Below are 14,986 nucleotides of genomic sequence, written 5' to 3'. Positions count from 1 at the left end.
AATATTATAAAATTACGACCCATTGATATAATAATTTAGAGATGGAAGGTAAAATGTAGAGCAATAATTGTATCTTTTTACCATTCTAAAAAGTTGTTCCATTCAAAAGAATAAATAAAGAAAAAAGAAAGAGAGTGCCGTTTGTGTCCAAAATTAAAGGTACAAGAAGACGGATTGTTCGTGAATCCACTTCCTTGGTTGAAGAGAAGAACGAAATATTCTTTATAAAGGTTTGAAAACCTCTTTCTAATAAACATGTTCTAAAATTGTGAGATTGACATCAATACATAGAACTAAAGCGGACGACATGTAAGTGGCACAAAAATAGCTCTTCATATACATTTGTTTTAATAACTTCATCATCTTAAAAAATCATGCCCTTTTCAAGTAAAAATGTGACGTCCACGGCAACAAAAAAACCAGGCTTCCTAAGAGAGATTGTTTCTGGTGATTGGGGGGCCACAACCAAAACACAGCACTTTGCCTTTGTTCTTCAATCCCTCACCCAAATGCCTATATAATATGGAGGCCTGTTTCATGTAACCATCTCAAAACCAGAGCGACACACAGAGAAAGCATTCTTTTCTTCAACTTAATTTGACTTTTGCATTTCCCCCCCGTCCAAACACTGTCTTCTTCTTCCTTTTTCCTCTGGGTTTTGCTTCTGTGAGCTTCTGTACCTTTCCCTTTTCAACTATATCGATTAAAGAGAGAAATGGGTGTTGGTGGGACTTTGGAGTACTTGTCAGATTTGGTGGGTAGTAGGCATAGACACAACAAGAAGAAACAGCTTCAAACTGTGGAGCTCAAGGTCAGAATGGACTGTGATGGCTGTGAACGTAAGGTCAAGAATGCCCTCTCTTCACTCAGTGGTATGTCTAAAGAAATTCCTCTGTTTTACTAGCTAAACTTGTCCATCTCAAGAGGGAGATTGCTAACGAAATGAAGTGTTTTTTTTTTTCTACCTTTGAAGGGGTGAAATCTGTGGAGATAAACAGGAAGCAGCAGAAGGTGACAGTTGCAGGGTATGTTGACGCAAACAAGGTGCTGAAGAAGGCAAAGTCCACAGGGAAGAAGGCGGAGATATGGCCATATGTTCCCTACAGCTTAGTGTCGCAGCCTTACATTGCTCAGGCATATGACAAGAAGGCACCATCAGGGTATGTCAGAAATGTGGAGCACACTGTCACTACTGCTTCTGTTACCAAATATGAAGACCCTTATAGCAACATGTTCAGTGATGACAACCCAAATGCATGCTCTATCATGTAACTTTTTTCTGCTAAAACAAGTCTCGTGTTTTGTGCCTCTCTCTATCTCTCTTCTGCTAAATTTCTGTCAAAAAACCAATGATTCTGGTAATGATATGTATGGGTTGTTAGTTGTTAACAGCTGATGTAAGAGATTACCTTATTTCTGATGTTGTTTAAAAGGATGCATGATGTTATAATTTCCTGTTTGGGAGACGACTTTGCCTTGTCCACAGCTGTTCTTTCACCTGAAAAACAAGATTCCAACCTGGTCATTTACTGTTACAAGAAAAAAAGGAACTCGCTTCATAAAGGACTGGAAACCATTAAGTTATTGAACTATGAAGAAGCGGTATGTGTGAGATCCCACATCGGTTAGAGAGGGGAACGAAACATTCCTTATAAGGGTGTGGAAACCTCTCCTTAACAGGCGCGTTTTAAAACCATGAAGCTAACAGTGATATATAACGGGCTAAAGCGGACAATGTCTGCTAACGATGTGCTTGGACTGTTACAAATGGTATCAGAGCCGGACACCGGGTGGTGTGCCAGCAAGGACGCTGGCGCCAAGGGGGGTGAATTGAGATTCCAAATCGGTTGGAGAGGGGAACAAAACATTCCTAAAGGGCGTTGAAACCTCTCCCTAGCATACGCGTTTTAAAACTGTGGACGGTTACAGTATGCCTTTCGGTTTTGAAAAGAGCCTAAAAGATTTGAACACAAAATTCAAATTATTTCAAACTGCATTTGGCCCCAGCAAAGGAAGCAAAAGGTAAGTGCAGAGCATAAAATTACCAAACCAAGCCAGCCTTACCTTTTCTCTCTCTTCACCAAACGTGAGGAAAGAATCCTGCTTTCTTTGCTTTTGGCTTTGGGAACTTTTTTTTTCACCCGGTTAACCTTTTTCTCAGATCCAAAGGTAGCATAAAGAGACACCGCAGTGAGAAAGAAAATAAGGGTGATTTGGATGTAATGATCTTGTGTTTATTGACAATTCAATCATATTAGAACAGAATATGTTCAAACAAAATGCGCCCTTTAGATTCCATTTGAAGAAAGTTACTGAACTACTCAGAAACAGGACTTGCTTTTACAAAGTAAAGAATAGTATCGGTGTATGGAAATACAGTCATAAGCTTGTAAAACACCAAATACATGGGTTTGATCAATTATGTTTGAAATCGAGCAATTTCAACCATGCCTAGCTGGGATTTTCACCTAACAAAGACTGCCAGTCCTGGTGGGAAATTGGAGAAAACCATGTATATTCTGCCTTGAAAGTCAGCTCGGGTTCCACATCCTTGGAAAATCCAGAGAGACATGCACTTCTTTGGGCTTGTCGTTTAGCTTAGACTTAAGTTCGGGCTAAACGAGGGGGGAAAAAGGTATGAACATAAGATGATGACGGTAATGTAAATATCTCTCTAGGAGACGCGTTTTAAAATCCTTCTATCTACTTTGGGCATACAAACAATTGGGATTTGTGGGAGAACTAACTGCTCCAAGGGTCTCTTAGAACATAGCTGCATCTAGGGAGATGAATGCAGCAAGGTGCCTATATTATTTAGATGGAACATAGAGAGACGTGCCTCCATCCTAGACAGGCTATTCTGACCTCTTAATCAATATAATTGTTCTCAAAGCTTGTAGCTGCTCGCTCTTAATAAATTGGCCAAACTTTTCAAGCTCACATGCAACTGAGGAAACGGTATTGGTGAATTAATCATTACCTTGCCAACACCAATACACAAGGTGAGAGGTCTAGCACGCTTATAGCTGCTGTCAAACACTATCCTATCAGCAAACCTTGCAGTTTAGTGAAACTGTATTTGAAAGGTAATATAAGCCAAAAACAATTCATAAAATCCTTTGGGCGTGGAGGGGGGAAAATTAAACGATTGAAACGATAGTCAATTGCAGAACATTCATTAGCAACTTGCAACACATCATACAATGATTCATATGAGGGACTTTCAAGCATTGCAAGAGAAGTTGGATAGAAACAAGCAGTCATATAAGCCAATGGTTGAAATTTTTTTATCATGAGAAGAAAACTAAAATGGGAAATTACTTTGATAAGCTCACCATAAGGAACTTCCTTACTGGATCCCACGGCAATGTCGCAATAGCCAAGCCCGTAAGGCACATAGTTGAACTCGCAAAGGGGTTCTCCAACAGTGGCATAGTATTCAATTCTCGTAGCCTTGGCATCCAAGGGCGACAGAGCCATAACCGACGCAGCAAGAAACAGAAGAAGAAGAAGAAGGAGTGGGGTTTAATAGCGGAAGATTATTTGGGGCTGAAAATTTGGGAAGCTTGGGCTCATGGGGTTGCCATTTTAGTATGATCAGATTGTGCTATTCGGCCTTTGAGGTTGAAATGAAGGTGGCAATGGCAGCTGTGATGCCAAGTAGGGGTTTGAAAATAGCGCGAACATGGATATGGCGAAGTGCAGGACCCCACAAGTGGAAATTTTGGGCCATTGGATTTGGATAAGAGCCTCTTAGAATGGAAAGATTGAGTTGGGCTTTCTGGGCCACCCCATTCCTTGTTACAGCAACAAATAAAAGGACTAAGGCCTTAAGAACCTCTTGCTTTCCCCGCACCCCATTATGGAAGTAGGCAAATTTCCAACCTGGTCAATTCCTTCTTCAAAAACAACTCCCATTCCCATAAAGAAATGGGCGTCGATGTGGCAGTGGAAAGCCCAAACTCCGGGGTTGTCGGCTACAAATCTCAAGGCCGTCCATCCATATGGGTGCAGCGCCACCGTGTTCTTCATTATCGGGTTCTCCAAATTGTACTTGCTTGGGTCTCTATAGATATCGAATTTCCCTTCCCCGTACCCCAATACCCAGAAATCGTGCCCGTGCAGATGCCAAGGATGCGTGTCGCTGCTGCTTGGGCTCATCATGTTGGCGTTCTGCAGAATGATGTCCACCGTCGACTTGAAGTCCAACCGGAATATGGCGTCGCTCTCCGTCGCTTCCTGGTTGGGGGCCGGATTGAAAATGTCGTAGTTCTTGAAGTCGTATCCCGTGGGTGGTTTGGCCTGGCTGAAAGTGTGGAGAAGATTGTGCTTCAGGGCAATAAGGTAAGGGGTGTGGGGCATATTGAAGGACACATTGTTTAACGACCACCTGCGGCGACCCTTCACGGTGTTTTGGGTGTTGAGAAGCACAATCACTTTGTCGGCGATTTTTGGCGGCGGGTGGATAAAACCTTGCCGGGCTTTGATGGCGTGGCTTTGAGCCAATCGGGGTGCAACGTCGTTCCAAGCAGGTCCTGCAGGAGGAGTTGTGGGAGGGAGTTTACGCTGCTGATTTGGGTAGTAATTGAAAATGGCCAAACCAGGGGGGGTGGTCCTAGGTCGGCTGACCACGTTGGTTGTGGCCCAGTAGTTTCTGGACGGGTCTTGGTCGGCTTTTATCAACACCGAATATGTTTCTCCCGAGTATATGAACAAGTTGTTTACTTGGAATGGCTCGACGTAATGCCCATCTGCTTCAACCACAGTCATGGTGTGACTCTGTTTCCAAAACAGAGAGTTTGAGCCATTTTGAGAAGAAATTCGGGAAATTAAACTAAGTAGATGACTTTAATTACCTCAATTTGGAAACTGAGAGCTGATAGAGAAGTAAGACTGGATACCCTCAATCTGTAAGTTTGTCCTGGTACGACCGTGAGTGGATAAGGAACACATTGTGGGCTGGATGTGTTGCAGGTAGCAGAGGCTAAACTGGAAGAACCCAACAGAGAGCAATTGAATCTCCCTCTTCCTTGTATCAAAAGTGACTGAGAGAATGACGAACAAGAAGAACCCCACATCAGTAAATGAATCAATTCCAATTAAACAGTAGAAATGAGTGGTGGGCGTTTTGAATTTACATCAGGCTCTCCGACCCATTGGAAGCCAGGGTCGGGGGTAGCCAATCCGGTGGCGTGTTCATGGCTGCTTTTGTGATACCAATCGGTGAGGATGAGATTACGATCATGATCGTAGGAAAAAGGCTCTAATTGTCCTTCTGGAAGCCAAACCACAATGGATCCGTAGAGACCATCCTGCCTTTGCATACCGTAATGAGCATGGTATAGGTATGTCCCTGCCTGCAGATTGATTTCCAAAATTGAAAATATTAAGAAGAAATCGAAAACAAAACCATCGGGTCCAGCTCTTACCCTGTCAACAACAAACTGGTATTTGAAGGTTTCACCAGGCAGAATAGGACACTGAGTGACACCTTCTGTTCCATCGCTCCAAGGTGTTCCAATCTTACACAAAATCCAAACACGTTTGAAAAACAAGAAACCAAACCATAAAAACGTATTTCGAGAGAGATAAAACATGGGGTACCTGTCGGATTCCATGCCAGTGGATTGCGACGTTTTCAGTAGCTAAGCTGTTCTTGAGCTCGACGATGACGTTGTCGCCTTGGTGGGCGTAGATTGTCGGACCTGGAGATCCGCCATTAATGGTCATAGTAAGCTTTTTAAAGCAGTCGGGGGACTTTATTTCGGACATAACTTCCCATTTATAGTACAAAGTTGTGGATTCTGCGACTAAAGATGCCGACAAGAACACGAAGAAGCAGAACAGAATTAGCAAGTATTGTGTACTCTGTAACCTTGGAGCCATTTGTTGAATAGTGTTGGAGCACTTGTTTCCCAAACCCAGAAGCCTAAAAATCATTTGAGATCTTGGGATGTATATAAATATCCGACATCAGTTGACTCAATCAAATCCTGGTCCAAGTCAACGTACATCCCAAGTTGCCATTTCATATCTATCAATATTCATTAAAAAAAAATAATAATAAATTGGTAGGATTAAAAATATCAAAGACCAATTTTTTTTAAAAAAAATCACCATATTTACAAATATCCTAATATCTTTAGCTATACATTGCAATTTGTTTGATAATGATAGAAGTGGTCAAAAAGCATATAAAGAAAATAATCTCGTGACATTGTTAAAGTGGAAGTCGCACGATAACGAAAAGGATGGATGCAAATGAAAATACAAAAAAACTAAACTAAATGTAAGAGGACAAAAATCATCAAATTAGTGTTAGAATTCTTATTTTGTTTTGTACGTTATTTCTTGGGAAATGTCTTAGAACCATCTTTCGAAATTTTTGAAATTTTTGTATTTTTCTTTGACAAGAATAAGTTGGAAAATTTGATGCGTTTAGATTATTCAAAGATGTTGGAAGTCGTGGTCTAATCTAACGTCACAAATTTAAATAGACAAAGCATAAATAGACATATATTGAATGGACCACTTTATTTATTCTTTAAGCAAAAGCGTAGACAAACGAAATAAGAAGGTAGGAGGAACAAGAGGAAAAAAAGCAATAAATTTAAATTTTAACCTTAAAAAAATGTTTGAAAAAATGTTAATTTAAGTTGATGGGATGTTAAAGAAAAGTGAAATTAAATTTGAATTATATTAAAATTTAGGATTTTGGTTTATTACTAATTAAATTAAATTAAAAGCATATTCAAAACAATAATATTGATTTTGAAAGGATAGAAAGAGGGCCCAAGGTGATTTGGGCTTGGATCCTTTTGGTCCAACATAAAAGTACGGCCCACGTTTTGATATGTGATGTCCCACGTTGGTCGAAGAGGAGAACAAACCACTATTTATAAGGGTATGGAAACCTTCCTCTAGTAGACGCGTTTTAAAGCCTCGAGGGGAAACTCGAAAGGAAGGTTTCTCCTAGAGGACAATATCTGCTAGCGGTGGAATTGGATCGTTACAAATGGTATTTAGAGCCAGATACTGAACAATGTGTCAGCCTTCTTGTTGTTCTCTAAAAGGGGTAGACACTAGGCGGTGTGCTAGTAAGGACGCTGGGTCTCAAAGGGGAGGTCCCACATCAATTGGAGGAAGGAAAGAGTACCAGCCAGAATGCTAGACCCCCGAATGGGGGTGGATTGTGATGTCCCACATTAGTTGGGGAGGAGAACAAACTACCATTTATAAGGATGTGGAAACCTTCCCGATGTTCCACATTGATGGGGGAGGAGAACAAACCATCATTTATAACGGTGTGGAAATTTTCCCAGCAGACGTGTTTTAAAACCTTGAAGGGAAATTCGAAAGAAAAAGTCCAAAGAAGATAATATCTACTGACGGTGGATCTGGATCGTTACATGATACCCATGGATTCATTTGGGTATTCATTTGGGTCCAAATAGATGGACCATGACAGAATAATTTAGGTTAGGAAGACCTGAGTTAAAGGTTCCACCAATATTCCAAAGATGCCGCATGAACGGTACTTGCTGGCAAAAAGCAACAGGAAAGAGACAACAAAAGTCATTCTTAACGTTTCTTTATGATGAATTCTGGGTTTAATTGGAGGTAAGCACTTCTTCATCCATGGACCAACCACTTGACTTTAAGTTCAAGATAATCAAACCCTCACCACCAAGACTCCTCTCCTTTCTTCACCCATTTATATCCATTTCCTTCCCATGGCATTGGGTATTAAGAACTATTCCCCACATTGCCAATGGAAGCTGAGATCGTCTTCTTCGACTTGGAAACTACAGTGCCCAATAGAATCGGGCAACGGTTTCGAGTATTGGAATTCGGTGCTATTGTCGTCTGCCCCATGAAGCTTGTGGAGCTTCAGAGCTTTGCTACCCTCATCAGGCCAAAGGATCTGTCGGCTGTTGCATTGAGGTCCACCCGACCTGACGGGATAACAAGAGAAATCGTTGCCACTGCGCCATTGTTTGAGGAAGTTGCAGACAAGATTTTCAGCATCTTGAATGGAAGGATATGGGCAGGCCATAACATTCGAAGATTCGATTGTGTTCGTATTAGGGAGGCGTTCGCGGAGATTGGCAGGCCTGCTCCTACCCCAGTTGGCATGGTTGATTCCTTGGGAATCTTAAGTGACAAGTTTGGCAAGAGAGCAGGAAACATGAAGGTAAACCTTTCAAATCATAACATACAGCAATGTTTAATCACAACATTCAGAATAGTTCTCATGTTTTGAAGTGTTTCATGTTTAGATGGCATCATTGGCTTCTTACTTTCATTTGGGGCAGCAAAAGCACAGGTATACATACAATCGGTTAACTCCCTCCCTTTGTGTGCGTGTGTCATGCCACCTTGGTTCACATAAGTGCTTTGTGCAGGAGCCTTGATGATGTTCGTATGAACTTGGAGGTCCTCAAGCATTGTGCTACTGTTCTGTTTCTGGTGAGTCATCTCATCTAAACAGCATTCCTCTTCGTGGGTCATCTCTGATATTGGTAATTTCTGTACCAGGAATCGACCCTCCCAAGCATATTGCAGGGGAAGTGGAAGGCTTCATCCACCATAACAACCCGAAACAGAGCAAATGGGAAGCTGCATTGCAGAGAGGAAAGTAGTCGAAAATCCCCTCCATCGTCGCCGGGGTATCAACTGAGATCAGCTCCTTATGCAAGGGAAAGACTGGGAATTGGAAAGGTTTAGTTACAGCTCTTTCTTTATACGCATAAAGGAAACATTTTTTCCCAACCAACTGATGAAAATGTGGTGAATTGAAACAGATGGCGGCTGAGGTAAAGAATGTACTCTGCATGGCTCAACGAAAACAGCATCTTAACGTCTTACTTAAACATTCTCGATCGCTACTAAGGTAACTGGAAACCAAAGAATGTAGTCTGAGCATAACAAACAGAGTTCGTTCTTTCATTACTTCATATGTAAAAGAGTGATAGATGATGTTCTTGGGAGAGATTCTTTGATGTACAGAGATGTAACAATATTAGCATAATCAAACAGTTCATTCTTTCATAACTAGTAGAGTACATGTTGCTAGGCAATGTTGCATGTCAAAATGTACATATAATTAAAGGGGTTCGTATTTTTTTACAATTTGGATGAATAAGTGAGGGAGGGAAGGAAGGAAGGACATGTGTTTGTTTAGTTAGTATGAACTTTAAGTCCATTCCAACTAAAGTTTGATGGGAAAGTCCAAAGGAATGGTGTTTGTTTCAAGAGCCCCACTTTATAATATAACCTCCTGCTCCTCTTCTCTCTATAATTGGTTGCAATAATTGAACAGCCTTGAAATAAGTTAGAAGAAATCTACCACACTCCAGAATATAACATTAACCATGTCACGGACAAGGCCTTGTCAATTCACGAGGTGTTGTGTCCATCACATTCACAACTACCAGACTCTTAGGAAAAGTGGGGAGGGAAAAAGAAAACAACTTTCGGTAGAAATGTAAAGAAAAAGGAAAAGAGATGATGAAGCCCATTTCGAACTTCCACAGTGTTTATGGCCATGTGACTCCTTTTCCTTTGCCTTTGCCTTCATTTATACTGGACTTTAAATCATGTTTTGGTTTACATCAAAGCCTCACCATAACGCCCTGTATTGTTAAGAACGGTGGGGTACCATAAAGTCCACAAAATGAAAGAAATAATGGAAGCCCCCAGTATCCTCTTACACAGCACACATTAACGAGGATGGGGCCTCCATCCCCCACCTATTGGACAAAAAAACAACATTCTGGATTACCCTTTACGAATTCATTTACTGTAACACTGTTGTTTTTTAGTGTAATTATTTGCATTAAGAATGAAGGAAGGGGCGGTGGGGTAAGAGCCAGAAAGGAGAAACTTATTACAAGGTCACAAGACGCCCTGTGCATGGCAATAACAGAGAGCCCATCCCTTTCTTCACCGCCACATAGGCTGTTGCTCTCTCGTCATTTGTGCCTTCAACCACATGTTCGCCTTTCTTTTCTTTTTTTCTTGGAATGTCCAGAAGCGCCCACAAAACGACCAAAAATAAGAGGACATACAAATAATTTCATTATTTAATTTACTGTTGACTCTGATAGAGGACCAGAATTTTCTCACCACGTATCACCACACAGTACGCCATCCCCTTGCTCTTTTCATCAGAATCACACATTTTCTCACCATCTCAAATCCTTGGTGTAAAGCCAAAAGCTTTAGTGGGCCATACCCCCATTCATCTCATGCCATGTGTAAACGAAAGGCATGCATTTTCGAGCATAAAAGGAAGGCATCGAGCACATAGCCAGCATTCTGAGGTAGAGACAGCCTGAGCTTGTTTGGCTGAGTGGAAAATTTCTAGTTTTTTTCTTCTTGCATTTCTAAGAGAGAAAAGAGAAAATGTTCATTGAGAGCTTTAAGGTTGAGAGCCCCAATGTGAAGTACACTGCGAATGAGATTCATTCCGTGTATAGCTATGAGACCACAGAGCTTGTTCATGAGAATAAAAATGGTAGCTTCCAGTGGACGGTGAAGCCCAAGACTGTTGAATACGAATTCAAGACTCAAACCAGCGTTCCAAAACTTGGGTTTGTGTCTATCATCTTTATAATTTGTTGTTTTGATTGTTTTCTTTTTCATCCTCTTTACGAGAAGAACTTTGGTTATGTATTGTGCAGGGTTATGCTTGTTGGATGGGGTGGAAATAATGGTTCCACTCTGACTGGCGGTGTTATTGCCAATCGAGAGTAAGATTTCTCAAATGTTCTTAAATGTGAACAAGAAATGTCATTTTAGTTTCTTCTGAATGTATTAAAATATTCTCAGAGGGATCTCCTGGGCAACTAAGGATAAAGTTCAACAAGCCAACTATTTTGGGTCATTGACTCAAGCTTCGTCCATCCGTGTGGGTTCCTACAATGGCGAGGAGATCTATGCCCCATTCAAAAGTCTGCTCCCTATGGTACTGACTTTTAGTTTAAATGGGTTGGAGGGTTCTGTTAATCAAATATGTGTTTTGTTAATTTCCCATTATGTTGTTAATCTACAGGTTAATCCAGATGAGATTGTGTTTGGTGGGTGGGACATTAGTGACATGAACTTGGCAGATGCCATGGCGAGGGCCAAGGTGTTTGATATTGACCTGCAAAAGCAGCTGAGGCCCTACATGGAATCCATGGTCCCACTCCCTGGGATTTACGACCCTGATTTCATTGCTGCTAATCAAGGTTCACGAGCTAATAATGTGATCAAAGGAACCAAGAGAGAACAAGTCCAACAAGTTATAAATGATATCAAGTAATATGCTACTCTAGTTTTGTTTTGGTACATGCAATTTTCTTTTTTAAAGATTCTAATTCTCTGGGTCCTCCTAATGTGGTGATATAGGGAGTTTAAAGAGAAGAGTAAAGTGGATAAAGTTGTTGTGCTTTGGACTGCCAACACGGAGAGATACAGCAATTTAGTTGTGGGGCTGAATGACACAATGGAGAGCCTCTTAGCTTCACTGGACAAGAATGAGGCTGAAATATCTCCTTCTACCTTGTATGCCATAGCCTGTGTTCTTGAGAATGTCCCTTTTATCAACGGAAGCCCACAAAACACCTTCGTCCCAGGTATCATCTAACCTTAACATTTCAGCTCTCTTACTGGTATGATCACAGGCATCAAACATTCTGATAGTCTTTCAATTTCAGGGTTGATTGATTTGGCTATTAGGAGGAACAGTTTGATCGGAGGAGATGATTTTAAGAGTGGTCAAACCAAGATGAAATCTGTCCTAGTGGATTTTCTAGTTGGTGCTGGTATTAAGGTAAAATCTTGACACAAAAATTGTTTGGTATTATTCAACTAACCCAGGAAACCAGTGAAATCCTTCTCTTATTTGTTACTATGTTTTGATTACAGCCAACTTCGATTGTGAGCTACAACCATCTTGGAAACAATGATGGAATGAACCTGTCTGCCCCACAAACGTTCCGCTCCAAGGAAATATCAAAGAGCAATGTGGTGGACGACATGGTGTCAAGCAATGGCATCCTGTACGAGCCTGGGGAGCATCCAGACCATGTTGTAGTGATCAAGGTGCTTTCTTGTTTTGGTTATTGAAGTGTTTCCTGTGTTTGTTTATGGTTTTGGCTGATTTAGAAGTGTTGGGGTGTTTTAGTATGTGCCATACGTTGGAGACAGCAAGAGAGCCATGGATGAGTACACATCAGAGATATTCATGGGTGGAAAGAGTACCATAGTGATGCACAACACATGCGAGGACTCCCTCTTGGCTGCTCCCATTATTCTTGATCTGGTTCTGCTTGCTGAGCTAAGTTCTCGCATCCAGCTCAAGGCTGAAGGAGAGGTGGGTTTAAGTTTAGTTTAAGAATTGGTTGCATCATTGGAAGCTTTAAAAAAAAAAAAAATGGAAAATTGAAGATGAGTTGGTTGGTTTTTTGCAGGGGAAGTTTCATTCTTTCCATCCAGTAGCTACAATACTGAGCTACCTGACCAAGGCACCTCTTGTAAGTACAAAATTGATGTGAACTTTGAGTTAAAGCTACAATGGAGCTCATATAACAGTTGAGAGTATGTGTTGAAACAGGTTCCTCCAGGCACACCAGTGGTGAATGCGCTATCAAAGCAAAGGGCGATGTTGGAGAACATTCTGAGGGCGTGCGTTGGGCTTGCTCCTGAGAATAACATGATATTGGAATACAAGTGATTGGAAGGAGGAGAGCTTTGAGACAGATTGTGCCTCTCTTATGCTTTCAAAGTTTGTGTTTGATGTAATTGTTCTTAGAAGTTTTTAAGGTATTTCTAGATCTAGCTTGACCACTTNGGAAGCTTCTGTGAAGGCTGTTGTGTTGAGTGATTCAACAGCATCCATCCCTTAGTGGGAGTAGATCATTAGTGGATTAAACTAGTGTTGAGTTTGCAAATTAATGGTACATTTTCAATCTCAATCTCTAAACACTTCAACTCAGCATGGAACATAGATTAGTACAGCTTTTAATTTGGTACAACCTATTACTCAACGTGATCAACCATTTTGCACCACTTTAAATAATTGTTTCACTTTTTTTTTTCTTTTAGTTCAAGAAATGTGTGGTTCTAGAACTTCCTCTGCATGTGCAGGCGCTGTAAACGCCTCCTCGCTCCCGGCCATGACATCTACATGTATAGGTAGTAGTCAATCCCTTTCCTTTCTTAATAAACATTAAAAATTTATATATTATATGGATTGAGTGAGGTGTCATAGTTGAGTATTTGTACATGAAGATGTCACGGTTGAGAGAGAGGAGACGTTTACAGACTCCGTACGTGGGAGCGCGTGTAAGCTCGTTTTCGTCCCGTTCGACTTCTGTTTTCCTAATTTTCCTCCCGATTCCAATTCTAACCACATTTTTATGAAATATGATCTAATTGGAGAAAAACAGTATTTTTGGATGCGCTAGTTGTGTAAAAACGCTAAACGAAGGGCACACGTGAATCATGTAAGTCACCACACAGAACTTTAGGAAGAAATACTTATAGGAATCGTTTGGTTATGTATGCATACACGAAACTTTAGCTAGATGGGTTAAAGGGGGTAGCCCTCCCCGAACAGGGGGATTATCATGGACCCAGGGGGTTGCAGCTCACTCCTTAGGTACGATATCAGGTAGCCTCATAGCCATGTCGAGGTAGCTACTCGTAGAGGCACCAGTCAAACACAGGTTATGGTTAGAACTCGTAGAGTATAAATGAAAAGACAAAGAACCAAAGAAGCCCCAAGGAGAACTAGACGTTATAGAGCTCAAGAAAAGTCCATGGGAATATGTTACTTAGGATGGGATGAGAGATATTTTTATACTCACCTTTTTTTTTTTTTTTTTTTTTTTTTTTTTTTTTTTTTTTTTTTTTTTTTTTTTTTTNGGGTCGAGGTGGGGAGATGTTTGAGAGCTGCACTGTCACAGAGGGGGTGTCGTTTCCGATCTCAGTCCGTTTTCATAATTGGAGTATTTTGTATTTTCTTTTATATTCATATTCCCATTTGTAATATTTGTATTTAATTTTTGTGTAGTTGACTTCCCTTTCTTATTTCAAATTTTATCGGATTTTTATCTTCTACTTCATTTCCTTTTTAATTTTATTTGTTTTTGCTTTCGTCTTTTAGTCTCGAATCGATTTTTCGAAGTCTCAAAAATCGGGTCATGACAAATCAAAACAAAAGTAGATCTTATAAATTATGTCAAAAAGGGAATAATATGGTGAGACAAAATTGAATGCATATTATTCTAGAATATTTATTAATGAATAAAGGTTAAATTAAAATTTAAGGCATATTATTATTTTATTAATATATTATTATAATGATATAAGATTTATAAGTATACTGCATTTAATATAATATACTCTACTAATACAACATTTAGTTGAACTAAATATTTATATAGTTTTATTAAATCAAATAAGGATAATTGTTGGACTAAATAAAAATTAAATTAAAATTTAAGGATAATTATTCAAATTAATTACAAAATAAAGTACAATGAAATTAAAATCTAATTACTTAAAATTATTAATTTAATTATATAAAACTAAATAAGGTAATAAAATTGTTCGAATAGTTAATTTATAAAAAAATTGAATAATATTTTTAACACCAAACACAATTATTTAATTTTTTTCCCCGACATCATAAAAAAAAAAAAAAAAAAAAAATGTAATGTTTTAAAATTGTTTGATATATGGGTGGAGAGTTGAGATTAAGATTAGCGGATGAGGAGGAGTTGCGGTGTAACAAATTTGATCCATTCATTCCTACTATTCTCCGGAAGGTTTGGCGCCAAAATCTGAGCCCGCAACAATTGAAAGCAATCACTTCTCAAACTTGTTCTCCCTTTGTTTTCCTAAATACTTATACCCCACACAAACCAAACCACTTAAGAACCTCTTCGTTCATATTCACCGGCTGGTTAACCCACCAGCCCGTTTCCCCCCCCAA

At 40.0% G+C, this 14,986-nt stretch overlaps 4 protein-coding genes across 7 annotated transcripts; 3 read left to right on the top strand and 1 right to left on the bottom strand.

The window, feature by feature from the left end:
- Window positions 1-326: 326 nt before the first annotated feature.
- Window positions 327-1,463, top strand: LOC111803209 (heavy metal-associated isoprenylated plant protein 23-like). The gene is made up of 2 exons (XM_023687516.1): window positions 327-872; window positions 974-1,463. Exons 1-2 carry the CDS (start codon window positions 716-718, stop codon window positions 1,270-1,272), a joined length of 456 nt encoding a protein of 151 aa, XP_023543284.1. The 5' UTR covers window positions 327-715; the 3' UTR covers window positions 1,273-1,463.
- Window positions 1,244-5,910, bottom strand: LOC111803207 (L-ascorbate oxidase-like). Of its 4 annotated transcripts, none has more exons than XM_023687514.1 (6): window positions 5,605-5,904; window positions 5,139-5,522; window positions 4,857-5,045; window positions 3,336-4,779; window positions 1,410-1,498; window positions 1,244-1,335 (listed from the first exon to the last, which is right to left on the bottom strand). In XM_023687514.1, the coding sequence occupies exons 1-4, from the start codon at window positions 5,884-5,886 to the stop codon at window positions 3,823-3,825; spliced, it is 1,812 nt and encodes a 603-aa protein (XP_023543282.1). In that variant the 5' UTR covers window positions 5,887-5,904; the 3' UTR covers window positions 1,244-1,335; window positions 1,410-1,498; window positions 3,336-3,822. The 4 variants fall into 4 exon arrangements, with proteins under 4 accessions (XP_023543282.1, XP_023543283.1, XP_023543280.1 ...); XM_023687515.1 differs by lacking the exon at window positions 1,244-1,335 and having other exon boundaries at window positions 1,412-1,498; window positions 5,139-5,357; window positions 5,430-5,522; window positions 5,605-5,910; XM_023687512.1 differs by lacking the exon at window positions 1,244-1,335 and having other exon boundaries at window positions 1,441-1,498; window positions 3,322-4,779.
- A 1,687-nt stretch (window positions 5,911-7,597) lies between these two features.
- LOC111804201 (protein NEN4-like) lies at window positions 7,598-9,128 on the top strand. The gene is made up of 5 exons (XM_023688923.1): window positions 7,598-8,194; window positions 8,280-8,326; window positions 8,406-8,469; window positions 8,539-8,721; window positions 8,805-9,128. The coding sequence occupies exons 1-5, from the start codon at window positions 7,772-7,774 to the stop codon at window positions 8,895-8,897; spliced, it is 810 nt and encodes a 269-aa protein (XP_023544691.1). The 5' UTR covers window positions 7,598-7,771; the 3' UTR covers window positions 8,898-9,128.
- A 1,176-nt stretch (window positions 9,129-10,304) lies between these two features.
- LOC111804572 (inositol-3-phosphate synthase) lies at window positions 10,305-12,799 on the top strand. The gene is made up of 10 exons (XM_023689428.1): window positions 10,305-10,595; window positions 10,686-10,754; window positions 10,834-10,969; window positions 11,057-11,304; window positions 11,395-11,621; window positions 11,703-11,818; window positions 11,914-12,090; window positions 12,173-12,361; window positions 12,459-12,521; window positions 12,602-12,799. The coding sequence occupies exons 1-10, from the start codon at window positions 10,408-10,410 to the stop codon at window positions 12,719-12,721; spliced, it is 1,533 nt and encodes a 510-aa protein (XP_023545196.1). The 5' UTR covers window positions 10,305-10,407; the 3' UTR covers window positions 12,722-12,799.
- The last annotated feature ends 2,187 nt before the right edge of the window (window positions 12,800-14,986 follow it).

The sequence above is a fragment of the Cucurbita pepo genome, chromosome LG10 (assembly GCF_002806865.2).
Source record: "Cucurbita pepo subsp. pepo cultivar mu-cu-16 chromosome LG10, ASM280686v2, whole genome shotgun sequence".
Classification (NCBI taxonomy): Eukaryota; Viridiplantae; Streptophyta; class Magnoliopsida; order Cucurbitales; family Cucurbitaceae; genus Cucurbita; species Cucurbita pepo.
The sequence above is the reverse complement of the archived record's forward strand: the minus strand, read 5'-3'. Positions and strand labels throughout refer to the sequence as shown.

Coding starts and splice junctions, on each gene's coding strand:
- LOC111803209 (XM_023687516.1), top strand. CDS start 716: ATGGGTGTTGGTGGGACTTTGGAGTACTTGTCAGATTTGGTGGGTAGT. Junction 873..973: donor TGCCCTCTCTTCACTCAGTG/GTATGTCTAAAG, acceptor CTACCTTTGAAG/GGGTGAAATCTGTGGAGATA.
- LOC111803207 (XM_023687514.1), bottom strand. CDS start 5,886: ATGGCTCCAAGGTTACAGAGTACACAATACTTGCTAATTCTGTTCTGC. Junction 5,046..5,138: donor AATGGGTCGGAGAGCCTGAT/GTAAATTCAAAA, acceptor TCATTCTCTCAG/TCACTTTTGATACAAGGAAG. Junction 4,780..4,856: donor CTCTCAGTTTCCAAATTGAG/GTAATTAAAGTC, acceptor TTTTGGAAACAG/AGTCACACCATGACTGTGGT.
- LOC111804201 (XM_023688923.1), top strand. CDS start 7,772: ATGGAAGCTGAGATCGTCTTCTTCGACTTGGAAACTACAGTGCCCAAT. Junction 8,470..8,538: donor GTGCTACTGTTCTGTTTCTG/GTGAGTCATCTC, acceptor TTTCTGTACCAG/GAATCGACCCTCCCAAGCAT. Junction 8,722..8,804: donor AAAGACTGGGAATTGGAAAG/GTTTAGTTACAG, acceptor GAATTGAAACAG/ATGGCGGCTGAGGTAAAGAA.
- LOC111804572 (XM_023689428.1), top strand. CDS start 10,408: ATGTTCATTGAGAGCTTTAAGGTTGAGAGCCCCAATGTGAAGTACACT. Junction 10,970..11,056: donor TCAAAAGTCTGCTCCCTATG/GTACTGACTTTT, acceptor GTTAATCTACAG/GTTAATCCAGATGAGATTGT. Junction 11,819..11,913: donor TAGTTGGTGCTGGTATTAAG/GTAAAATCTTGA, acceptor TTTTGATTACAG/CCAACTTCGATTGTGAGCTA.